Consider the following 27,241-nt stretch of genomic DNA (forward strand, 5'->3'; position numbering starts at 1 on the left):
GCCAACATGCCACCTGAATTTCTCATCCACTACACAGGCAATTACATTTCACAGGCTAGTGCAAAAAAAACTCAGGCTAGGGCAAAAAATGGGCACCAGGGGGGTCGAAACCCTGGTCTAGCAGACAGGTGCAGTAGATTCACAGAACAGTTTTCCTTGAGAGTATTCTTTTCCCCCAAAGTTATTCCTTGCCCACTGCCATCCCAACTAATGCATACGGACACGTAACAGGTGCATTTTCAGGAAGTAAAGCACTATGGGAGCGAGCTTTACACATTACGTGGACCCTACACGTATCATGCCTTTAGGCTTATTGGGCTTATTGGAATTTCACAATTTTCATACCTACATACCTACCTTTCATACCTACATACCTACATACATACATACATATACATATATATATATATATATATATATATATATATATATATATATATATATATATATATATATATATACATACATATATATATATATATACACACACATACATATACACATATATACGCGTACACACATACATACATACATACCACACACACCCATACATACGTACACCATTTTCCTCTTCCCGCTTGGTGCTTCTCTCACCCCATTCCCATCATTGCATCTCTCAATACATACATTTTAAACAAACTTACAAACATAAATTAAACAAAAAAGCTCAGTTTAAACCAAGAAGTTAGGTTCCACACATGGAACGTACAGTGTAGTTCTGAAATACATAGATCTCCGCCATTCTAAGAGAATCCTTGCAGCATAATAGCTGATACCTCAGGTTCTAGGTAAGTTCTAGGTAATTTAGATAAGGTTCCCATACTTTGTAGAACTGGTCTGTTTTAGAATGCAATGTATATGTCAGATATTCCAGAGGCACCCATTCAAATAGTATCTTAGGCCAATCTTTAATAGAAGGAACCTTATCACTAATCCAAGAATAACATTTTTTTTTTTTTAAATCAAGTTACTTCCAAATCATTCTCAGAGGTAGAAGCAATTAATTCAATTAAAACATGTAATCAATGACAAATACACACATTACACTACATTGGAACTTATAAAGATGATGACAACATTTGCATGACAATTTTCCACAATGTTTATGATTGTAGAAAAGTACACATTCAGTTGATAAAATACCTGATGTAACACTTTACAATATAGACTTAGATATGAATTAACATTAGTTAATGCAGCAGTTAGCACAAACAAATGATTAAGTAATAGTGCTACAAATCATTAAGTATTCTTTATGCCAACATCACATATTTTCCATTATGTTTACAATGAATATTTGTTGAATCTAGTTCAATGTTGATCTAGTACCTAATCGGCAGTACTTTAGAATACAGCTTCATTACTCATGTGGATTATTTAGTTAATGAGTTCATGCGGTAATTAACATGACTACATCATTAAGCTAATGAAGGTAATACCGGGAGGGTGTGTTCATAGGGTGGGAGGGAAGGGACTTGTAACATGACTGTAATCGTATATTCTCTGCCATTTGTGTGTGTGAAAAAATATAGACTTTTAATAAATGAGTAAAGAGGTGAAAATGGCAATAAATGTCATGTACATAAGTATTAGTAAGTAAATGGTTTGTTAATTAGGTATTAGTTAATGCTATCTAAGTATTAAAGGGATCGTGCGAGATTTAGCAATTCCTTCCTGCGTGCAGTTTGAAGAAAGTTGAAGGTAGCTGATCTGGCTACTGGAGCAGCCAGATCAGCTTTTTCATAAATAAGTAGCACTTCTTGAACACCTCCAACATTCAAATCTAATCATCAGATAGGTGTGCTTAAGTGATAAACCTCCAAATCAGCACCGTTCTCCAAAATCCCCATTCTCCAAAAAATATCTGTCAAGGTAGCAATAGTACTGCACATGTTGGATTGTTTTCCTGGTCTGTGCCAGGTAAGTGTTGCTGCTAAATGAACAGCAGCAGGGAAACGCTTTGACTGATCATCACTACATCTGTCACCGCAAGACTAGCATTTCCAGAGAAGTGACACTGCCAACAACATTCCGTGCTTGACAGGTGAGGATGTGACAGTGAGAAAAGGGGAAGGAGGGGGAAACAGTTCTGGTTGCTGCGCTCAGGATTCCCCTCCGTCTGGTATTAGGATGCTCCACCTCATCCCGGTCCCGGACGGGGCAGAGAGCCACAAACAAGGGGAAGGGGTAGGCTGCCAGGGGCAGTCCGACATCTGGAGCCTTCGGCAGACGTGCAAGACATACAGAGTCTGAACAAAAAAAACATCTGGAGAAACACTCTGGCAGATTGTGGGAAGGAAGGACTTCCTTGTAACGTACACGGGTTGATAGGGATTAGGATGGATGAAGCTGTCGCACTTGACGAAAACCCTTTGTGTTCTTCTAACTGATTGAGGAAAGTCTAATACAGGGGTGGGCAACTCCAGTTCTCGAGGGCCTGAATGGTGTCACAGTTTTGCCCCAGCTAACACACCTGACTCCAATAATCACCTAATCATGATCTTCAGTTTAGAATGCAATTTGATTAATCAGCTGTGTTTGCTAGGGATGCAGAAAAAGTGTGACACCAATCAGTTACCCAAGGGCTAGAGTTGCCCACCCCTGGTGTAATAGCTGAGGGTTCATCAATGGATCATCACTACTATGCCAGGTGTGTTGGAGAGTTTTGGGAAGCCATACCAAAGGAGGTACAAGTGTTTTGGGTCTTTGGTAACTGGTATGGAGTTGGTCCTCTGTGTGCTCCTGCCCTGTCTATTTATCTGGTGACTATGTATGGGAAGTCTTGACTGCCCATTGCCGAATTACTTATCGACCCCTACTCCCTGAACACATGAGAAGGTCTGGAACAGGGGTGTCAGCAGGGGTGTCAACTCCAGTCCTCAGGGGCCAAAGTGTAAACTTTGCACTTCATTAATCAAACACTGATTCAAAAGGCAAAGATTTAAATCAACAGGTATGTGGCTCTACAGGAGCTAAGACCTGTGCTAATGTGACTTGGGGAGCTAATACAAGTCCTCAGGTCTCAGGAAGGTTACTTGTCACACAAATGAACCACGGAACCACCTCCATTACACTTCACCCCTCACAGAGACCCATCCAGGTGACGGCACCAATGTGACAGACTGGGTTTTGAACCCGGGTCTCCTGTATGGCAGAAAGTATTCAAGTCTCAAGAAGGTTGCTCATCACACAAGTGTGAGTAATTAACTGAATCAAAGTAGCTAGGATAGACACTGGCATAAAAGTGCAGCAAGAGATGGGCCAATCAACCACACAGGGGAAGCCTGGGAAAGTTTCTCAATCGTGGGAAGCCGCTCAATCCTCACACTGCTAGGCATCCAGGTACCTGCAGATATGTAGTAATCACTAAAATAACCAAGAAAGGATGAGAATAAGGGGCCAGCTGAAAGGTAGTCTGTTAAAGTCTCTCTCGGGTCCGAAGAAAGCAATGAAATGCAATAAAAGGAGCCAGTCTGGGACAAGGGGAGCCAGATGTGCAGCTGCTGGAGGCTACCTGTCGTCAGGCCACAATGATTTATCCTTCCCGTCCACACCGCTGCTTGCTTTTTCACTTAGGGGAGGAATCAGCGCTCCCATCCCTAAACTATACTGACCTCTGTGAAACTATCACATGATTAATGGCATTGTAAAGCTACTGAAAGTTGGGATCTTTTTGGTGTCCATTCAAGATACATTTAAATTACTTATTTTTTGTCTTTTGTGTGACATGACAGTTGGAGTTACATCCGCTGCAACAATCGTGTTTACAACACATCTAAATATCTATCTTCGTTTACGAGAAGGACAGTGACTGACATAAATGTGGCTAAAAGACAGCCAAGGCCCAAGGCAATGAAGCAAGTGTTCTCAGGGGCCGTGGGCTGACAGTGATGGAGGATAGATGTTTCTCTAAGGAGACTGGGAGAAGTCTGGATTATGGAAACCTCATGTCTCCCAGTGTCATTCCTGTGCAGTTCCGACAGCCGGATGAAGAAGAATATCAGCTATCTGTCAGATGGGGGATATGTTTTGACATGTCTCAGAACAATATTTATGAAACGTTTTTAGAGATATTATTACATACAATTAATTATACGGAAAACTCTGGGTTGAGTGAAATGTTCAGACGCAATAATGCTGTAAAATGTACAATAAACTGACAAGCAGTCATTTCCAGAGCCAAATATATACGGGCCGACAAAACGTCATTGGACAACCCTGTTAATAATTAGCCTCCTCAATGGGAATGAATATGTGCGCCGTTAGCAAGGTTTATTTTCTGAGAATGTGCCTCCCCCACCACAGCGACAGATCAACAGTTTCCATTTAGAAACTTTGGTATACTAAAACTAAGGGTTTTGTGTTGTAATGAGGTAAGTCTATTGACTATGAACCAAACATGCAGCACAGTGCCTTCAGAAAGTATTCACACCTCTCAGCTTTGTTGTGTTAAAACCTGCATTTAAAATGATTACATTTAGATTTTGTGTCACTGGCCTACACACAATACCCCATAATGTCAAAGTGGAATTATGTTTTTAGAAAATTATAAGCTGAAATGCACGCTGACACAGTCGCCAGGTGTACTGTGCTTCCTCCGACACATTGTTGCGGCTGGCTTCCGGGTTAAGCAGGCGTTGTGCCATGAAGCAGTGCTTGCTTGGTTGGGTTGTGTTTCGGAGGATGCACGGCTCTCGACCTTCGCATCTCCTGAGTCTGTATGGGAGTTGCAGTCTTGGGACAAGACTGTAACTACCAATTGTAAACCATGAAATTGTGGAGAAAAAAGTGCGTAAAATAAAACAAAAATCAAAATAATAATAATGCTGTAATGTAAAAACAAAATAAGGAAAAAGTCAAGGGGTCTGATATTTTCCAAATGCACTGTATACATACAGTACCAGTCAAAAGATTGGACACACCTATTCAATCAAGGGTATTTCTTTATTTTCTACATTGTATAATAATAGTGAAGACATCAACACTATGAAATAACACATATGGTATCATGTAGTAACCCAAAAGGTGTTAAACAAATCAAAATAAATTTAAGATTTTAGATTCTTCAAAGTAGCCACCCTTTGCCTTGATGACAGCTTGGCACACTTGGCATTCTCTCAACCAGCTTCACCTGGAAGGCTTTTCCAATAGTCATGAAGGAGTTCCCACATATGGTATGCTGAGCACTTGTTGGCTGCCTTTCCATCACTATGCGGCCCAACTCATCCCAAACCAATTGGGTTGAGGTTGGATAATTGTGGAGGCCAGGTCATCTGATGCAGCACTCCATCACCCTCCTTCTTGGTCAAATAGCCCTTACACAGCCTGGATGTGTGTTGGGTCATTGTCCTGTTGAAAAATAAATGATAGTGGGACTAAGCGCAAACCAGATGGGATGGCGTATTGCTGCAGAATGCTATGGTAGCCATGCTGGTTAAGTGTGCCTTGAATTCTAAATCACTGACAGTGTCATCAGCAAATCACCACCACACCATCACACCTCTCCTCCATGCTTCACTGTGAGAACCACACATGTGGAGATCATCTGTTCACCTCTGTATCTCACAAAGACACGGCGGTTGGAAGCAAAAATCTAAATGTTGGACTCCAGACCAAAGTGCAGATTTCCACCGATCTTATGTCCATTGCTCGTGTTTCTTGGCCCAAGCAAGTATCTTATTATTATTGGGGTCCTTTAATTGTGGCTTCTTTGCAGCAATTTGACCATCAAAATTGGTGAAGTGAAATTTTTAAAAAGTATCGTTAAAAAAAAAACGGAAAAGTGTTGCGTGCATATGTATTCATCCCCTTTGCTATGAAGTCCCTAAATAAGATCTGATGCAACCAATTACCTTCAGAAGTCACATAATTAGTTAAATCAATTCCACTTGTGTGCAATCTAAGTGTCACATGATCTGTCACATGATCTCAGAATATACACCTGTTCTGAAAGGCCCCAGAGTCTGCAAGACCATTAGTGGGGGCACCACCATTAAGCAAGGAGCACCACCAAGCAAGCGGCACCATGAAGACAAAGGAGCTCTTCAAACAGGTCAGGGGGCAAAGTTGTAGAGAAGTACAGATCAGGGTTATAAAAAAATATCAGAAACTTTGAACATCCAACAGAGCACCGTTAAATCCATTATTATAAGATAGAAAGAATATGACACCAGAACAAACCTGCAAAGAGAGGGCCACCCACCAAAACTCACAGACCAGGCAAGGAGGGCATAAATCAGAGAGGCAACAAAGAGACCAAAAATAACGCTGAAGGAGCTGCAAAGCTCCACAGCAGAGATTGGAGTATCTGTCCATAGGACCACTTTAAGCCGTACACTCTACAGAGCTGGCCTTTACGGAAGAGTGGCCAGAAAAAAGTCATTGCTTAAAGAAAAAAATAAGCAAACACATTTGGTGTTCGCCAAAAGGAATGTGGGAGATTCCACAAACATATGGAAGAAGGTATGAGACTAAAATTGAGCTTTTTGGCCATCAAGGAAAACGCTGTGTCTGGCGCAAACCCAACATCTCTCATCACCCTGAGAACCCCATCCCCACAGTGAAGCATGGGGATGTTCTTCATCGGCAGGGACTGGGAAACTGGTCAGAATTGAAAGAATGTTGGAGCTAAATACAGGGAAATTCTTGAGGGAAACCTGTTTTAGTCTTCCAGAGATTTGAGACTGTGACAGGGGTTCATCTTCCAGAAGGACAATGACCCTAAGCATACTGTTAAAGCAACACTGAAGTGGTTTAAGGGGAAACATTTAAATGTCTTGGAATGGCCTAGTCAAAGCCCAGACCTCAATCCAATTGAGAATCTGTGGTATGACTTAAAAGATTGCTGTACACCAGCGGAACCCATCCTACTTGAAATGACAGGAGTAGTTTTGCCTTGTAGAATGGGCAAAAATCCCAGTGGCTAAGCTTATAGAGACATACCCCAAGAGACCTGCACCTGTAATTGCTGCAAAAGGTTGCTCTACAAAGTATTGAGTTATGCACGCTCAAGTTTTCAGTTTTATTGTCTTATTTCGTGTTTGTTTCACAATAAAAAAATATTTTGCATCTTCAAAGTGGTAGGCATGTTGTGTATATCAAATGATACAACCCCCCCCAAAATCAATTTTTCATTCCAGGTTGTAAGGCAACAAAATAGGAAAAGGAAAATAAGAAAAAAAAATAGGAAAAATAGGACTATCTTCTGTATTCCAACCCTACCTTGTCACAACACAACTGGCTCGTACACAGGCCCATTATCAACAACTATCACTCCTGTGTTCCAATGGCACGTTATGTTAGCTAATCCAAGTTTAGCATTTTAAAAGGCTAATTGATCATTAGAAAGCCATTTTGCAATTATGTTAGCACAGCTGAAAACTGTTGTTCTAATTAAAGAAGCAGTAAAACTGTCCTTTTTAGACTAGTTGAGTATCTGGAGCATCAGCATGTGTGGGTTCGATTACAGGCTCAAAATGGCCAGAAGCACAGAACTTTCTTATGAAACTCGTCATTCTATTCTTGTTCTGAGAAATGAAGGCTATTCCATGCAAGAAATTTCCAAGAAACTGAAAATCTCGTACAACGCTGTGTACTACTCCCTTCACAGAACAGTGCAAACTGTCTCTAACCAGAATAGAAAGAGGAGTGGGAGGCCCCGGTGCACAACTGAGCAAGAGGACATTAGAGCATCTAGCTTGAGAAACAGACACCTCACAAGTCCCCAACTGGCAGCTTCATTAAATAGTACCCATAAAACACCAGTCCCAGCGTCAACAGTGAGGAGGCGACTCCGGGATGCTGTCCTTCTAGGCAGAGTTGCAAAGAAAAAGCCATATCTCAGACCGGCCAATAAAAAGAAAAGATGAAGATGGGCAAAAGAACACAGACACTGGACAGAGGAACTCTGCCCTTAAGGCCAGCATCCCGGAGTCGCATCTTCACTGTTGAGGTTGAGACTGGTGTTTTAAGGCAAATGCATCTACTTTGCTGTTATTCTTCCTAGATTGCTTGACGTGACTGTGTTAGCTGAAGTTGGCTAGCGAGCAAGCAAGGGATAAGAACGCTGTCTTTGTATGATATAGCATTAAGATTTCCCTTCACTGGAACTAAGTGGCCTATCGCAGACCATGAAAAACAGCCCCAGACCATTATTCCTCCTCCACCAAACGTTACAGTTTGCACTATGTATTTGGGCAGGTAGCATTCTCCTGGCATCCACCAAACCCAGATTAATCCGTCGAACTGCCAGATGGTGAATTGTGATTCATCATGCCAGAGAACTCGTTTCCACTGCTCCAGAGTCCAATGGTGGCAAGCTTTACACCACTCCAGCCGACGGTTGGCTTTTACAGTTGACCGGGGCAGCTCTAGAAGGGCAGAAATTTGATGTACTGACTTGTTGAAAAGGTGGCATCCTATGACGGTGCCACGTTGAAAGTCCCTGCGCCCTTCAGTAAGGCCATTATACTGTCAATGTTTGTCTATGGAGATTGCATGGCAGTGTGTTCAATTTAATAGACCTGTCAGCAACGGGTGTGGCTGAAATAGCTTAATCCATCAATTTGAAGGGGCGTCCACATACTGTTGTATATATCGTGTAATTGGATTTGTCCACCAGTGCTGCTCTTTGGTCTTCAAGCAGCGGAGCGTGACATCTGACTCACAGTCTGACTCGTCACACATATCCAAACAGCTCCAGAAGCCTGCCAGCTCTGAGCGTCATTGTGGCACTGTTGGAATGGATCTTATTTGGCAAGTTTCTCCACTCGGACATGCAGTGGCCCACTGGGTGCTAGCTGCTGCCACAATTCCCTTCCCTTAATTAGTGACAACTACGGGGTTCTTTATTAATTACTGATAGTTGTGTATAGTCCCTGGATGCACAAGATGGCTCAGAGATTTGCACACTGTGCTAATTTCTGGTGTTGCTACCTGTTGTAGACACGGCATAGCTAAGCACATTTACCATTACAATTAAACTTATAATTACAATTAGTTACAGAAGGAACTATTCATTATAACAGTATGACCTGCTTGGTCAAATGTAATTTAACAGCAAGAACCAACAACACAAATTAGCACTGGCTAAATGACAGTACAGTAATAATGCCTTTTACATCCTGGGACTATGCACAACCATCTGTCATAATACACTGCCTTCAGAAAGTATTCACGCCCCTTGAATTTTTCCACATTTTGTTATGTTAGTGACAAAGTTTTGTCAGTAATCTACACAAAATAATGTCAAAGTGGAAGGACAAATGAAACACTCATGTTGATTAGATAAGTATCCCCCTCAGTCAATGCATGTTAGAAACACCTTTGGCAGCAAATACAGCTGTTAATATTTTGGGGTTAGTCTCTAAGTGCTTTGTACACCTGGATTGACAAAACTGTCAAAACTGTAAGTAGGCCACTCAGGAACATTCAATGTTGTCTTGGTAAGCAACTCTAGTGCAGATTTAGCCTTGTGTTTTAAGGGTATTGTCCTGCTGAAAGGTGAATTCGTCTCTCAGTGTCTGGTGGAAAGCAGAGTGAACCGGGTTTTCCTCAAGGATTTTACCTGTGGTTAGCTACATTCCGTTTCTTTTTATCCTGACAAGCAAAATACAGAGTGGGGTACCCAGTGATGTGTTGTATTGGATTTGCAAAAAATATCTAACACGTTGTATTTAGAACAAAAAGGTCATTTCATTGCCATGTGTATTACTTTAGTACCTTATTGCAAACAGGATGCATGTTTTGAATGTTTTTTTATTCTGTACATGCTTCCTGATTTCATGCTGTCATTTAGGTACAAGTTGTTGATAGGAAAAAACTATCACAGCAACCATTTTAGAATCACCATTGGCACCATGGTAAAATCCCTGAGCAGTTTTCTTTCTCTCGGGTGAAGTCAGTTGGGAAGAACGTCTGTATCTTTGTAGTGACTGGGTGTATCAATACACCATCCAAAGCCTAATTAACAGCTTCACCATGCGCAAAGGCATAATCAGTGTCTGCTTTTTTAAAAATTTACCAATCGGTGCTCATCTTTGTAAGGCATTGGAAAACTTGAATCTATGTTTGAAATTCAATACGTGACTGAGGGACCTTACATATGTATGTCTGGGGTACAGAGAGATGGGGTAGTCATTTAAAAAAATAATGTTAACCACTATTAAATTATACACAGTGAGTCCATGCAACCTATGTGATGTAACCCTAACCCTAACCCCCTAACCCATGCAACATATGTGATTTGTTAAGCAAATGTTTACTCCTGAACTTATTTAGGCTTGCCATAACAAAGGGGTTGAATACTTTTTGACTCAAAACATGTCAGATTTTCAGTAATTCATTTGTTTTAAATTTAAAACAAAATTCTACTTAGACATTATGGGGTATTATGTGTAGATCAGTGACACAAAATCTCAATGTAATCAATTTTATATCCAAGCTGTCACACAACAAAATATGGAAAAAGTCAAGGGGTGTCAATAATTTCTGAAGGCACAATTTTCTGAAGACTAGTAATATGCTTACATACAGTGGGGGAAAAAAGTATTGAGTCAGCCACCAATTGTGCAAGTTCCCCCCATTTGAAAAGATGAGGACTGTAATTTTCATCATAGGTACACTTCAACTATGACAGACAAAATTAGAAGAAAAAAATCCTTATTTTCCACCATAATTTGCAAATAAATTCATTAAAAATCCTACAATGTGATTTTCTGGATTTTTTTTCTAATTTTGTCTGTCATCGTTGAAGTGTACCTATGATGAAAATTACAGGCCTCTCTCATCTTTTTAAGTGGGAGAACTTGCACAATTGGTGGCTGACTAAATACTTTTTTTGCCCCACTGTATATCCCAGGATGCACCAGAGAAAAAGTTGTGTAAGCATGTGCCACTAAATCTGACACGTGAATCACTGCACCCCTACCTTCATGCTCGCTTATGAGTCTAAATAAATAATCAAAAGAAAAATAAGGAACCAAATCACACTAAACTAAGAAACATGCTTATGGATACATGAATGTCTTGGAAAAAAATACCCCCTCCCCCACACACATTTATATCTATGCTGAATCCAAACACGAGGAGAGTGCAACCCAATAGCTCATCCTATGATAATATTATAGTTGCCACAGGGAAAGGTCAAACCACAGCACACGTCTTGGTTTTCATGGCCTCCGCTGTGACTCCACAGATGGCTTCAGCATTGCTGCAAGGCAAAAATGATCTTAAGAGCCTATTGGGGGAGGGGGGGGTACAAGAGGGGGGCTGGCAGCCTTCCCAGAGGTGCCATCATCTTGGCCCTGGATCCTGCCTTGTTTGAAACTTCGATTAGAGCCGTGGGTACTCCCTGATGCACTCGTGTCATGAGTGTGCTGCCTCCAGAGTGTGTGCACTCTGCCCCATGTGTGCTGCCTTCGGCACATTGGGGTCATATCAGGGTGATTAGCGGGGATAAACTGATTATCATCTTTTAAACATGTGACAGTTAAAAAGGTCAGTCATTACTTATTTTACCAGCTGTCATTCAAACCACCTGACATGTTATGTATTGTTTTTTTCTGAGCCTAGAGTTGTTTTGTTTTTTTACCAAAAGTTAGCGCATCAATTAGCATAGTGCATCCAATAATGTATTACATACTGCTAGCTCCTCCTCATCATACGCAATGGACTGTCCAGATGGAACATTATCAAGTTATATAATATCTCATATCACTGCTCCAACGTGCGAGGCCTCTACTCCTCAGGTTGTACTCAACAACTGGGGTAACTGCATACTTCGTTTGCAGCACGGTAACGTAACCCCATTAACAAAGTCATCAAGGCCTAAATAAAATGACGTGCTATATATTGACCCACCTTCCCACGACTTTTGGATCGGCAATGAGAAATCCATACTATACCTAGCAGTACAGAAAGAGGTTAGGGGCGCCGTCTGTTTCTGTTAAGGAATAGGAAACTGGATGTAGGGAATGACGAGGAGTTTTGATTTCCATTTAGAAATGTATAAAGTACACTATTGGCACCAGTATTAGTTAGATATGAGAGAACACTTTGCTTATGTCAAAAATCTAATATAGTCCTTCAAATAATAGGACAATTGGTGCAAGCAGTTGTACGTTAACAAGGTTACGTCAAATAATACTAGTAAGTGGCTAAGGATAGGGTAAGGTTAAGTTTAAGCATGCTAGGGCGTGATTGACATTAGGGCAACGTTAAGGTTAAGCATTCAACAGGTTAGGGTTAACAGTTAGGGTAGGTTACGTTCAGGCAAGCTAGCTAGTAGGTTAGGGGTATAGGGTTAGGGCATGGGTAGGATTACAAAAGTAAAAACCGGCCAAGAACCACACCCGGATTCAACCACTGCCACTCGAAGGATGTCTTTGTTACCCCCAGCTACCAACCTGCTAGCACATTTCTGAGATGACTCAACATCACACAATAAAGTGTTCATTATTTACTTATGGCTGCATTTCATATGCACAAACCTTACATTTAATTTGACCTTTATTTAACTAGGCAAGTCAGTTAAGAACAAATTCTTATTTTCAATGACGGCCTAGGAACAGTGGGTTAACTGCCTGTTCAGGGGCAGAACGAAAGATTTGTACCTTGTCAGCTCGGGGGTTTGAACTTGCAACCTTCCGGTTACTAGTCCAAAGCTCTAACCACTAGGCTACCCTAGTAGCAGTTCCTGCATAGCAGTTCCACAATTATTCTTCTGACATTTCAATTATGGATCAGTGATGACGGATTTAAAAAAACTAAATGGCACAATGACCGACAGTGCAGCCAAGTCTCCATCAAAAGGCTTTGAGGACACAATTAGAATAATTTCATTTCTATTTGTTTTTGGTACACCAAAAGCTAAACTAATATTGTCACTAACCAATCCAACCCCATGAAACATGAGCTGTATCCACCTGAATTACCACCTGTCGCTCTCAGTCTCTCCTGCCATTACCGCCCTGGTCCTGACAAAAATCAAAAATGTCACCACCCCTATGAAATGCCCATACAAGGCTGGAGCAAGTGGTCCCTAGAGATCCTACCAGGAACCACTACCTGATCCAGGCCTCAGCACTGCCAGAGTCTGCCTCTGGCATTGGGTGACCTCTCCATCACCTCCAGTCCCTATGGGCCCAGTTATGACACAGCCTTATATATTTATATGCCTTACTAGGACACTATTCAAAAAGCTCAGCATGTTCCTTAGCATCGGTTTCATTTGAGAGGACTGATGCCATTAGTTTAAAATGTTCTTAATGCTCATGAGACAGCTGCAGAGAAGTTCCAAGTCCTTTGCCACCCTCAAGCGGCATTGTATTTAGCTTGCCAAAATAACAAGTTTGTCCTCAATTTGCTGTGGCTTTTAGAGAGCAGCATTTGAGATGCTTTCCGCAACACCTTATGGATAAATTATTAGACCAATAGGTAAGGACAACATTTCACCTGAAAAGACATTCCAAACATTACACTGTTGATTTTATGTGCATTTTACATTTACTGTACATTTGTTGATAATGAAATCTAAAAATACACTGGATACATTCAGTAACATGATTTTGGATTTTGATGTATGCTTGGGGTTATTGTCTTGCTGGAAGCTCCACCCGGGGCCAAGTTTCAGCATTCTTGCTTTTGGCTAAAATATCCTGGGTAAAGTTCATGATGCCATTGACCTTAACAAGGGCCCTAGGACAAGTGGAAGCGAAATAAGCCCCATAACAAATATCCAACACCATATTTTACAGTTGGTATGGGGTTATTTTCTGCTTTCATTCATTCTCATTTCAACCCCAAACCCACCACTGGTGTGCGTGGCCAAAAGAGCTCTAATTTCATGCCATCTGACCAAAGCACTAGTTCCAATCCAAGCCCAAATTCGTTTAGCCAACTCCAGGCATTTACATTTGTTGGATGACATGAAAATAGAGCTCTTTGGCCAACACAAACCCCCAAAACACCATGTTGATGTTTCCCTTATTTTAGCAGTTACCTGTAGCTCACTTTTTCAATTTGTTATTTTTGCTCATCTTTAATCGAGGGTGTGTCAATCATTTTGGGCCCCACTGTATGCCTCTGTTTATATGTGAGCTGATTTCCTGGTGATTGTAGTCTCATGTCTAACAATGAAAAACCTCCAAAATATGTATATTATTTTTTGCTAAGAAAACATAGTCGGGCCAAATAAAATCACCCGCGGGACGAATTTGGCTCGCAGGCCGCCTATTGGGGAAGCCTGCCCCTAAGGTCCCTGCTGTCAAACTCCATGATAACCACCACCACCTTGCTCATATAGAGTTGCTCAAAACATTTTAAAGCCATGAACCATATGTCCACAGGGCACCAACTGTTAAATCCTTACAGCATCTGAGCTTTATTTGAAGCAAGGTAATTGGAGGTGCCTCACAGTGACTGCACTTTTGGGCCAACCACAGAAAAGCAACTACTTTGATTTCATGGGCATCAAGCACACACTAATCTCATGGGTGTTAAAGGCACTGGTTTGCAGCAGTGGGAGAATTCTTACAGCCACACCACATTTCATGGGTCAATGGCACTTTGTGGGGTCATTGATTCTTCTGTTTTTGATTTCAAATCAGAGATCTATTGTTAAAATTAGATTTTTAAAACTCTGGTCTCTCAGTGACTACTGTATCTCTGTATAGTGATAATCTCACTAAAAGTAAGCCCTTTTTCAGCTCATTGTTTAACGATTTAAAAAAATACCCTCACAACTAAAATACTGGATCACATCCCACATTTACCAGGAATTGTCATCACTCACTGTAAAAACTCACTGTTTTCTATAGAGCTATATGACTCATATGTTTCTCAGTATTGTCGCAAGACGCCCAATACATTGGTGACCATATCGGTAATATAAAAAATATATTGTCACAAATGGGTCTTTCAAATGGATAATGACCCCAAGCAAATGGGGTGGCAGGCAGCCTAGTGGTTAGAGCGTTGGACTAGTAAACAAAAGGTTGCAAGCTCAAATCCCCAAGCTGACAAGGTAAAAATCTGTTCTGCCCATGAACGAGACAGTTAACCCACTGTTCCTAGGCTGCCATTGAAAATAAGAATTTGTTCCTAACTGACTTGCCTAGTTAAGTAAAATACTTGCAAAGTTGTGGCAAAGTGGCTTAAGGACAACAAAATCAAGGTATTGGAGTGGCCATCACAAAGCCCTGACCTAAATCCTATAGAACATTTGTGGGCAGAACTGAAAAAGCGTGTGTGAGCAAGGAGGCCTTACAAATCTGAATCAGTTACACCAGCACTATCAGGAAGAATGGTCAAAAATTTACCCAACTTATTGTGGGAAGCTTGTGGAAGGCTACCCAAAATATTTGATCCAAGTTAAACCATTTAAAGGCAAATACTGAGTTTATGTAAACTTCTGACCCACTGGGAATATGATGAAATCAAAGCTGAAATAAATCACTACTATTATTCTGACATTTCACGTTCTTAAAATAAAGTGGTGATCCTAACTGACCGAAGATAGGACATTTTTACTAGGATTAAATGTCAGGACTTGTTAAAAAACTGAGTTTAAATGTATTTGGTGTATGTAAACTTCCGACTTCAACTGTCGGTGCCTACATGTAACACAGGACAGGGCTGTGTTTTTCTGCTAATGAAGGAAATGTTTCACACTCAAAAAAAGTCCAGCACAGGGCCAAGTCAGGTGCCTACCAAGGAGAATCCAGGACATGAAGATATAGTTGGCTCCCATTCAAGTAATCACAGCTATCAGCAGGAGCATGATCATGCTGAATGGTTGCAGCCCAGCAACTCAAGCTGACCCAGTTTTTAGAAGTAGGCTAGCACACTGCATAAGAATGTGAGTTCCTGATGGGTAGAGTTGAGTTGTGGGGGGGGGGGGTGATGAATATTGTTCTCTACTTTGTGGCCAACATACTCAAACACCTAAGGGTGTTGTCTCCCCAAAAAATGATGAAGAGCTCTGCAGATAAGCATAACCCACGATGACACAGATTATTCAACACATGATTTTCAACATGTCCCTAAACTGATATTGTTAGCAATGTACAGTTTCATATTTTACAACGTACAGTGGCAAGAAAAAGTATGTGAACCCTTTTGGAATTACCTGGATTTCTGCATAAATTGGTCATAAAATGTATCTGATTTTCATCTAGGTCACAACAAATAGACAAACACAGTTCACTTAAACTAATAACACAAAAACAATTATACATTTTCAAGTCTTTATTGAACACAGTGTAAACATTCACAGTGCAGGGTGGAAAAAGTATGCCTCCTTTGGAAACAATAACCTAAACCAAACGTTTTCTGTAGTTGAGGATCATACCTGCACAATGGTCAGGAAGAATTTTTGACCATTCCTCTTTACAAAACTGTTTCAGTTCAGCAATATTATTGGGATGTCTGGTGTGATGCCACAGTCACACACCACAGCATCTCAAATCGGGTTGAGGTCAGGACTCTGACTGAGCCACTCCATTAGGCGTATTTTCTTCTGTTGAAGCCATTCTGTTGTTGATTTACTTCTGTGTTTTGAGTCGTTGTCATGTTGCGTCACCCAATTTCTGTTGAGCTTCAATTGGCAGACAGATAGCCTAACATTCTCCTGCAAAAGGTCTTGATAAATTTGGGAATTCATTTCTCCATCAATGATAGCAAGATGTTCAGGCCCTGAGGTAGCAAAGCAGCCTCAAACCATGATGCTCCTCCACCATGTTTTACTGTTGGTGTGCTGTGCCTTTTTTCCCTCCACACATAGTGTTGTATTCCTTCCAAACGACTCAACTTTTGTTTATTCTGTCCACAGAATATTTTGGAACTTCCAGGTGCACTGCTGCAAACTTCAGACGTGCAGCAGTGGTTTTTTGGAAATCAGTGGCTTTCCTCCCATGAACACCATTTTTTTGTGTGTTTTACGTATCGTAGAATTGTCAGAGATGTTTGCATGTTCCAGAGATTTCTGTAAGTCTAACTGACAGTCTAGGATTCTTCTTAACCTCACTGAGCATTTTGCGCTGTGCTGTTGCAGTCATCTTTGCAGGACGGCCACTCCTAGGGAGAGTAGCAACAGTGCTGAACTTTCTCCATTTATAGACAATTTGTCTTACCGTGGACTGATGAACATCTAGGGTTTTAGATATACTTTTGTAACCCTTCCCAGCTTTATGCAAGTCTTCAATTCTTAATATTAGGTCTTCTGAGATCTTTTGTTCGAGGCATGGTTCACATCAGGCAATGCTTCTTGTGAATAGCAAACTCAAATTTTGTGACAGTTTTTTTTATCGCAGGGAAGCTCTAACCAACATCTCCAATCTCGTCTCATTGATTGGACTCCAGGTTAGCTGACTCCCGAGTCCAATTAGCTTTTGGAGAAGTCATTAGTCATTAGCCTAGGTGTTCACATACTTTTTCCAACCTACACTGTGAATGTTTAATTTTGTATTCAATTTAGACAAGAAAAATACAATAATTTGTGTGTTATTAGTTGAAGCACACTGTTTGTCTATTTTTGTGACTTAAATGAAGATCAGATCAAATTTGATGACCAATTCATCCATTAACAAAAACTTAAGAGCATATTTATTATTAGTTTGAAGACTGAATCAAAAGTGTTGTGCAAAATCTAAATATAATGCATGTATTAGATATTCATCTTATTGACGTTTCTTGTAACCTTAAAACCTGCTTAACTAAATAAACTATGTAAAATATAATAATTGTATAACCTGCATTTATTGACTTTCATTAACATTAGTAAATACATACATAAAACCATTTATTATGAAGACCTGCATTTAAAAAAAAAAAACATCTTGATTATAAGCAGATCTTCAAATATGGGTTAAATAAAAATACATGTCAGCAATCTACACACAATACCCAATAATGACAAAGAGAAAATAGATTTTTCAAAAGTTTTGCAAATGTATTAAAAATAAAAAACAGAAAGACCTTATTTACATAAGTATTCAGACCCTTTGCTATACAACTCGAAATTGAGCTCAGGTGCATCCTGTTTCCATTGATCATCCTTGAGATGTTTCTACAACTTGATTGGAGTTCACCTGTGGTAACATCACCAGTCTATATATGGTCCCACAGTTGACAGTGCATGTCAGTGCAAAAACCAAGTCATGAGGAAGGAATTGTCCGTAGAGCTCCGACACAGGGTTGTGTCAAGGCACAGATCTGGGGAATGGTACCAAAAAAAAAAATGTATGCAGCATCGAAGGTCCAAGAACACAGTGACCTCTATCATTCTTAAATGGAAGAAGTTTGGAACCACCAAGACTCTTCCTAGAGCTGGACGCCCGGGCAAACTGAGCAAATCGGGAGAGAAGAGACTGTCAGGGAGGTGACTTTGAACCGGATGGTCACTCTGACAGAGGTCCACAGTTCCTCTGTGGAGATGGGTGAACCTTCCAGAAGGACTACCATCTCTACAACACTCCACCAATCAGGGCTTTGTGGTAGAGTGGCCAGACAGAAGACACTCCTCAGTAAAAGGCACGAAAGCCCACTTGGAGCTTGCCAAAATGCACCTAAAGGACTCTCAGACCATGAGGAACAATATTCTCTGTTCTGATAAAACCAAGATTGAACTTTTTGGCCTGAATGCCAAGCGTCACGTCTGGAGGAAACCTGGCACCATGTTTTTCAGAGGCAGGGACTGGGAGACTAGTCAGGATCGAGGGAAAGATGAACGAAGCAAAGTACAGAGAGATGCTTGATGAAAACCTGCTCCAGAGCACTCAGGACCTCAGACTGGGGCAAAGGTTCACCTTCCAACAGGACAACGACCTTAAGCACACAGCCAAGACAATGCAGGAGTGACTTCGGGACAAGTCTCTCAATGCCAGCCAGCCAGAACCCGGGCAGAACCCGAACATCTCTGGAGAGACCTGAAAATAGCTGTGCAGCGACGCTCCCCATCCAACCTGACAGAGCTTGAGAGAATCTCCAGAGAAAAAAGGGAGAAACCCCCCCAAAATTCAGGTGTGCCAAGCTTGTAGCGTCATACCCAAGAATATGAGGCTGTAATCGCTGTCAAAGGTGCATCAACAAAGTACTGAGTAAGGGTCTGAATACTTACGTAAATGTACTATTTCAGTGTTTCATTTTGAATACATTTGCAAAAATGTCTAAAAACCTGTTTTTGCTTCGTCATTATGGTGTAGTGTGTAGATTGATGAACAAAAAACAAGTTAATCCCTTTTAGAGTAAGACTGTAACATAACAAAATGTGGAAAAAGTCAAGGGGTCTGATTACTTTCCGAATGCACTTTATCCAGGGTTTGTTTTAACTAGCTCTATACCTCCATGGAAAAGGTAACAAAAGATAACAAAGCTACAAAATATTGGACATGATCTTCAGCGCCTCTTGTTCGGTGTCAGGAATGTCAGAAAGGTGGTGGAAAAAGGCTTGTCCATGGATGCAGGCTTGGCTGGTCTCCTCTAGCTGCTGTTGCATCCGCAAAAGTATGTTCTCTACATCCTCTTTGGCAAGGGTAACAGGCAGCTGACGGGCCAGTCGAACAGCTTCTCCCTTCAAGCGGAACACACCATCATGCATTAAAGGCAACATAGTGAGTATATTTGGCTTTCACCTAGAGATAGAGTCTTGATCTAGTGGTCTTGATGTTGACATTGGGTGTCTGCTTCTTGGCACCACTATCCTGGTCTGGGTCTTGATCTCGGCTCATAGTATCAGAAAATAACATTGTTTTTTTGTAGTCTCTAAACTCATGTGGTCAAGATGCACCACCTTGCTTTCTGGCCAACTCAGTGGCCTTGGGGGTAAGAGTATCTGCCCTGAGATTGGATGGTTGGGTGTTGGGGAGATGGATTTGTGGTTAGGCCCTGTGACAGACTAGCATCCTGTCCAGGTGGTGTACTTGTACATCAAGCTGTTTTATAATACAAACAAGAGGTAGGCTTTTGCCCCATGGGCCCATTCAGGTTTGGACATGGCTACTCTTACTTACCTTGCTTTTTAAATGTGGAAGCCAGATGCCAAATGTTTAGAGAGAATGTATTATTTCTCTGGGTCTCGTTTTATCACAATGAATTGGTCTTGGTCTCATCATGGTGTCAATATACAGGGTCTGGGTCTCAATGGGACTCGGACTGGAGTGTTCCAGTCTTGACTCAATCTCCACTTTCATTACATGATAAAGGGCTTTCAAAACCTTCACATCAATTTACCGCCAGGAAAGTACAGTATAGGAACCTTATGTATACACACAGTGCCTTCAGAAAGTATTCATACCCCTCGACTTATTCTACATTTTGTTGTGTTATAGCCTGAATTCAAAATGCATTAAATCAATGTTTTTTCTCACCCATCTACACACAATACTCTATAACAGGGGTGGGCAATTCCAGTCCTAGAGGGTCGGATTGGTGTCACAGTTTTCCCCCAGTGAACAATAATCACCTAATCATGATCTTCAGCTTAGAATGCAATTTGATTAATCAGCTGCGTTTGCTAGGGATGGAGAAAAAGTGTGACACCAATCAGGCCCTCGAGGACTGGAGTTGCCCACCCCTGCTCTATAATGACAATGTGAAAACATGTACACGATTACAAGCATACCCATAACACAATGCAGCCACTACTATGCTTGAAAATATGGTGAGTGGTACTTTAATGTGTTTTGAACACTTTTTGTGTTCAGGACAATAAGTGATTGCTTTGCCACATTCTTTTTTGCGGTATAACTTTAGTGCCTTGTTGCAAAAATGATGCATGTTTGCATGTTTGGGAATATTCTGTACAGGCTTCCTTCTTTTCTCTCTGTCAATTAGGTTAGTATTGTGGAGTAACTACAATGTTGATACAGCCTCAGTTTTCTTCTATCACAGCCATTAAACTCTGTAGCGGTTTTAAAGTCACCGTTGGACTCGTGGTGAAATCCCTGAGTGGTTTCCTTCCTCTCCGGCAACTGAGTTAGGAAGAACATATGTACCTTTGTAGTGACTGGGTGTATTGATATACCATCCAAAGTGTAATTAATAACTTCACCATGCTCAAAGGGATATTCGATGTCTGCTTTTTTATGGTTACCCATCTACCAATAGGTGCCCTTTTTTGCGAGGCATTGGAAAACCTCCCTGGTCTTTGTGGTTGAACCTGTGTTTGAAATTCATTCTCGACTGAGGGACCTTACAAATAATGTATGTGTTGGGTACAGAGATGAGGTAATCATTCAAAAATCATGTTAAACACTATCATTGCAACTTATTAAAGCAAATGTTTACTCCTGAATTTATTTAGGCTTGCCATTACAAATGGGTTGAATGACTCAATACAGTACAGATTTTCATATTTAATTCATTTGTAAACATTTCTAACAACATAATTCCACGTTGATATTATGGGATATTTGTGTAGGCCAGTGACCCCCAAAAAAACTACAATTGAATACATTTTAAATTCGGGCTTTAACACCAAAATGTGCAAAGAGTCAACGGGTGTGAATACTTTCTGAAGGCACTGTATATTCACACATACATTTATTATTGTGTAAGTGAGCTTTATTTTCAGGTACATGAATCAATGTTAGTTTCACACCTGAAGGTAGTTGGTGACTTTTAGCGGCCGGCACTCCTGTACGGTCTTAGCATTCCTGTGCAGAACAGCTGTAAGGATCTCCCTGAGGTCCTCCATACCGAGGAAAGGCACGCAGTCGGCCATCGCTGTCACTTCCAGATGTCTCTCAGTGGACGAGGACCCTGGCCAAAGAAAGCAGAAAACAAGGATTAATATACTCTAGACACTAACAACTATCCAGGAAAGAATAATAAATAAATATTGTGATTTACACCCATACTGGGGTCCAAGTAAAACAACCAAGGGACCAAATAGAGTGCTAAATGACTATTACGATGTCTTTGCAGACTGGAAACAAAATATTGAGGCGGAAAATGATCCTAATGGCATACAATGTTGTAGAATAAAAATTATACAGTGTTGGTCCCATGTTTAATGAGCTGAAATAAAAGATAACAGAAATGTTCCATACGCACAAAAAGCTTGTAAAATTGTGCGCACAAATTTGTTAACATCCCCATCAGTGAGCATTTCTCATTTGCCAAGATAATCTATCCACGTGACAGGTGTGGCATATCAAGAAGCTGATTAAACAGCATGATCATTACACAAGTAGTCCTTGGTGCTGGGGAAAATAAAAGGCCATTCTAAAATGCGCAGTTTTGTCACACAACAATGTCACAGATATCAAGTTGAGGGAGTGTGCAATTTGCATGCTGACACCAGGAATGTCCAACAGAGCTGTTGCCAGAAAATTGAACGTTAATTTCTCTACCATAAGCAGCCTCCAACATTGTTTTAGAGAATTTGGCAGTACCTCCAACCGGCCTCACAATCACATACATGTGTATGGCTTCATGTGGGCGAGCGGTTTGCCGATATCAACGTTGTGAACAGAGTGCCCATGGTGGCGATGGGGTTATGGTAGGGGCAGGCACTAGCTACGGAAAACAAACACAATTGCATTTTATCTATGGCAATTTGAATGCACAGAGATACCGTCACGAGATCCTTAGGCCCATTGTCATGCCATTCATCCGCCGCCATCACCTCATGTTTCAGCATGATAACACACAGCCCCATGTAGCAAAGATCTGTACAAATTTCCTGTAAGCTACTAAGACCTTGCAGGAGTGAAACAAACATTTGGGATGCTCTGGATCGGCGAGTACGACAGCGTGTTCCAGTTCCCGCGAATATCTAACAACTTCGCACAGCTATTGAAGAGGCGTGAGACAACATTCCACGGGCCACAATCAACAGCCTGACCAACTATGTGAAGGAGACGTGTCACGCCACTTGAGGCAAACGGTGATCACACGAGATACTGACTGGTTTTCATATCCACGCACCTAACTTTAAACGTTCATACATGACAAGCAGGGTCAAGTAAGTGCCGCTTTCGACACCATCAATCACCACATTATTTTGGAGCGATTGGAAAATAATTGATCTATACAGACAAGTTCTTATCTGGTTTAGATCTCATCAGTTCGTCTCTGTGGATGGTTTGTCCTTTGATAAATCAATGGCACGCTTCGGTGTTCCGCAAGGTTCCGTTATAAGACCACTATTGTTTTCACTATGTAGGGAAAGGGAAGGGAAAGGGGGATACCTATTCAGTTGTACAACTGAAGTCATTATGTTACCTCTTGGTGATGTCATTCAGAAACACTCAACTTTTACTGCTATGCAGACAACGCACTAATTCCCAAAGGTTTTGGGACACTGTAAAGTCGATGGATAAGAGTACCTCCTTTCTGCTGCCCACTGCACTGAGACTAGGAAAATCTGTCACCACTGATAAATCCATGATTATCGAGAATTTCAATAAACATTTCTTTACGGCTGGCCATGCTTTCCACCTGGCTACCCCAACCCCAGGCAACATCTCTGCACCCCCTGCAGCAACTGGCCCAAGCCCCCTGGATCCCTACAAATCAGCTGGGCAAGACAATCTGTACCATCTCTTCCTAAAATGATCCGCCACCATTGTTGCAAACCCTATTTACTAGTCTGTTCAACCTCGGTTGTATCGTCTGAGATTCCTAAAGATTGGAAACTGGCCGCGGTCATCCCCCTCTTCAAAGGGGGAGACACTAGACCCATACTGTTACAGACCTATATCAATCCTGCCCAGCCTTTCTAAAGTCTTCGAACGCCAAGTGAATCAACAGATGATTGACCATTTCAAATCCCACTGTACCTTCTCCGCTATGCAATCTGGTTTCAAGCTGGTCCCGGCTTCACCACAGCCACGCTCAATGTCCTAAACGATATCATAACCGCCACCGATAAAAGACTTCATTATTATATATTACTTCACTGTGCAGCTTCATCGACCATAGGCTAAGGATAAGGCTTTCGACTCTGTCAATCACCGCATTCTTAAATTGGCAGACTCAACAGCCTTGGTTTCTCTAATGACTGCCTTGCCTGGGTCGCCAATTACAGTTGAAGTCGTAAGTTTACATACACCTTAGCCAAATACATTTAAAGTCAGTATTTCACAATTCCTGACATTTAATCCTAAACCACCTCAAGCTGAACCTCGGCAAGACGGAGCTGCTCTTCCTCCCGGGGAAGGACTGCCCGTTCCATGATCTCGCCATCACGGTTGACAACTCCATTGTGTCCTCCTCCCAGAGCGCCAAGAACCTTGGCGTGATCCTGGACAACACCCTGTCGTTCTCAACCAACATCAAGGCGGTGGCCCGTTCCTGTAGGTTCATGCTCTACAACATCCGCAGAGTACGACCCTGCCTCACACAGGAAGCGGCGCAGGTCCTAATCCAGGCACTTGTCATCTCCCGTCTGGATTACTGCAACTCGCTGTTGGCTGGGCTCCCTGCCTGTGCCATTAAACCCCTTCAACTCATCCAGAACGCCGCAGCCCGTCTGGTGTTCAACCTTCCCAAGTTCTCTCACGTCACCCCGCTCCTCCGTTCTCTCCACTGGCTTCCAGTTGAAGCTCGCATCCGCTACAAGACCATGGTGCTTGCCTACGGAGCTGTGAGGGGAACGGCACCTCAGTACCTCCAGGCTCTGATCAGGCCCTACACCCAAACAAGGGCACTGCGTTCATCCACCTCTGGCCTGCTCGCCTCCCTACCACTGAGGAAGTACAGCTCCCGCTCAGCCCAGTCAAAACTGTTCGCTGCCCTGGCCCCCCAATGGTGGAACAAACTCCCTCACGACGCCAGGACAGCGGAGTCAATCACCACCTTCCGGAGACACCTGAAACCCCACCTCTTTAAGGAATACCTAGGATAGGATAAGTAATCCCTCTCACCCCACCCCCCCTAAGTTTTAGATGCACTATTGTTAAGTGACTGTCCCACTGGATGTCATAAGGTGAATGCACCAATTTGTAAGTCGCTCTGGATAGGAGCGTCTGCTAAATGACTTAAATGTAATGTAAATGTAAATGTAAACTTAGGTCAGTTAGGATCACCACTTTATTTGAAGAATATAAAATATCAGAATAATAGTAGAGAATTATATATTTCAGCTTTTATTTCTTTCATCACATTCCCAGTGGGTCAGAAGTTTACATATACTGAATTTGTATTTGGAAGCATTGCCTTTAAATTGTTTAATGTTTTGGGTAGCCTTCCACAAGCTTCCAGCCTTCCACAAGCTTCCCACAATAAATTGGATGAATTTTGGCCCATTCCTCCTGACAGAGCTTGCTCGCACACGCTGTTTAAGTTCTGCCCACATATTTTCTATGGGATGGAGGTCAGGGATTTGTGATGGCCACTCCAATACCTAGACTTTGTTGTCCTTAAGCCATTTTGCCACAACTTTGGAAGTATGCTTGGGGTCATTGTCCATTTGGAAGACTCATTTGCGACCAAGCTTTAACTTCCTGAGTGATGTCTTGAGATGTTGCTTCAATATATCCACATCATTTCCCTACCTCATGATGCCATCTATTTTGTGAAGTGCACCAGTCCCTCCTGCAGCAATGCACCCCCACAACATGATGCTTCACGGTTGGGATGGTGTTCTTCAACTTGCAAGCCTCCCCCTTTTTCCTCTATACATAGCGATGGTCATTATGGCCAAACAGTTCTATTTTTGTTTCATCAGACCAGAGGACAGTTCTCCAAAAAGTACAATCTTTGTCCCCATGTGCAGTTGCAAACTGTAGTCTGGCTTTTTTATGGCGGTTTTGGAGCAGTGGCTTCTTCCTTGCTGAGCGGCCTTTCAGTTCATGACGATATAGGACTCGTTTTACTGTGGATATAGATACTTTTGTGCCGGTTTCCTCCAGCATCTTCAGAAGGTCCTTTGCTGTTGTTCTGGGATTGATTTGCACTTTTCGCGCCAAAGTAAGTTAATCTCTAGGAGACCGAATGCATCTCCTTCCTGAGAGGTATGACGGCTGCATGGTCCCATGGTGTTTATACTTGCATACTATTGTTTGTACAGATGAACGTGGTGCCTCCAGGCGTTTGGAAATTGCTCCCAAGGATGAACCAGACTTGTGGAGGTCTACAATTTTTTCTGAGGTCTTGGCTGATTTCTTTGGATTTTCCCATGATGTCAAGCAAAGAGGCACTGAGTTTGAAGGTAGGCCTTGAAATACATCCACAGGTACACATCCAAATGACTCAAATGATGTCAATTAGCCTATATCAGAAGCTTCTAAAGCCATGTCATCATTTTCTGGAATTTTCCAAGCTGTTTAAAGGCACAGTCAACTTAGTGTACGTAAACTTCTGACCCACTGGAATTGTGATGCAGGCTGTTAGCCAGCCTGCCAGCTTAGTGGAGTCAGTTCAGCTATCCCCATTGAGACCATGTCTGTGCCTCGACCTGGGTTGGGTGTTTGCCTTGGCAATCTCACTAGGATAAAAACCTCCTCCATTCCTGTCATTATTGAAAGAGATCGTGATACCTCACATCTCAATATAGGGCTACTTAATGTTAGATCCCTTACTTCAAATGCAATTATAGTCAATTAACTAATCACTGATCATAATCTTGATGTGATTGGCCTGACTGAATCATGGCTTAAGCCTGAAGAATTTACTGTGTTAAATGAGGCCTCACCTCCTGGTTACACTAGTGACCATATCTCCCAAGGTGTTGCTAACATTTACGATAGCAAATTTCAATTTACAAAAAATAAAAATGACGTTTTCATCTTTTGAGCTTCTAGTCATGAAATCTATGCAGCATACTCAATCACATTTTATAGCTACTGTTTACAGGCCTCCAGGGCTATATCCACCGTTCCTCATTGAGTTCCCTGACTTCCTATCAGACTTTGCAGTCTTAGCAGATAATATTCAAATTTTTGGTGACTTTAATATTCACATTTAAAAGTCCACAGACTCACTCCAAAAGGCTTTCGGAGCCATCATCGACTCAGTGGGTTTTGTCCAACATGTCTCTGGACCTACTCACTGTCACAGTCATAATCTGGACTTAGTTTTGTCCCACGGAATAAATGTTGTGGATCTTAATGTTTTTCCCTCATAATCCTGGACTATCGGACCACCATTTTATTACGTTTGCAATTGCAACAAATAATCTGCTCAGACCCCAACCAAGGAGCATCAAAAGTCATGCTATAAATTCACAGACAAAACAAAGATTCCATGATTCCATGATGCCCTTCCAGACTCCCTCTGCCTACCAAAGGACGTCAGAGGA

General features: G+C 41.7%; 1 protein-coding gene across 4 annotated transcripts in view; it reads right to left on the reverse strand.

Annotated features, from left to right (window-relative positions):
• Positions 1-18,747: 18,747 nt before the first annotated feature.
• pms1 (PMS1 homolog 1, mismatch repair system component) overlaps positions 18,748-27,241 on the reverse strand; it is a 54,910-nt gene continuing 46,416 nt past the window's right edge. For all 4 annotated transcript variants that reach the window (XM_046359954.1, XM_046359937.1, XM_046359928.1 and 1 more), the window contains exons 12-13: positions 21,596-21,756; positions 18,748-19,567 (exon numbers count right to left, since the gene is read on the reverse strand). In XM_046359954.1, the coding sequence (XP_046215910.1) occupies positions 19,370-19,567; positions 21,596-21,756 (359 nt within the window). In that variant the 3' untranslated portion in view covers positions 18,748-19,369. The remainder of the gene's footprint in view (positions 19,568-21,595; positions 21,757-27,241) is intronic.

This window comes from Oncorhynchus gorbuscha, linkage group LG01 (genome assembly GCF_021184085.1).
Source record: "Oncorhynchus gorbuscha isolate QuinsamMale2020 ecotype Even-year linkage group LG01, OgorEven_v1.0, whole genome shotgun sequence".
In the NCBI taxonomy this organism is placed as follows: Eukaryota; Metazoa; Chordata; class Actinopteri; order Salmoniformes; family Salmonidae; genus Oncorhynchus; species Oncorhynchus gorbuscha.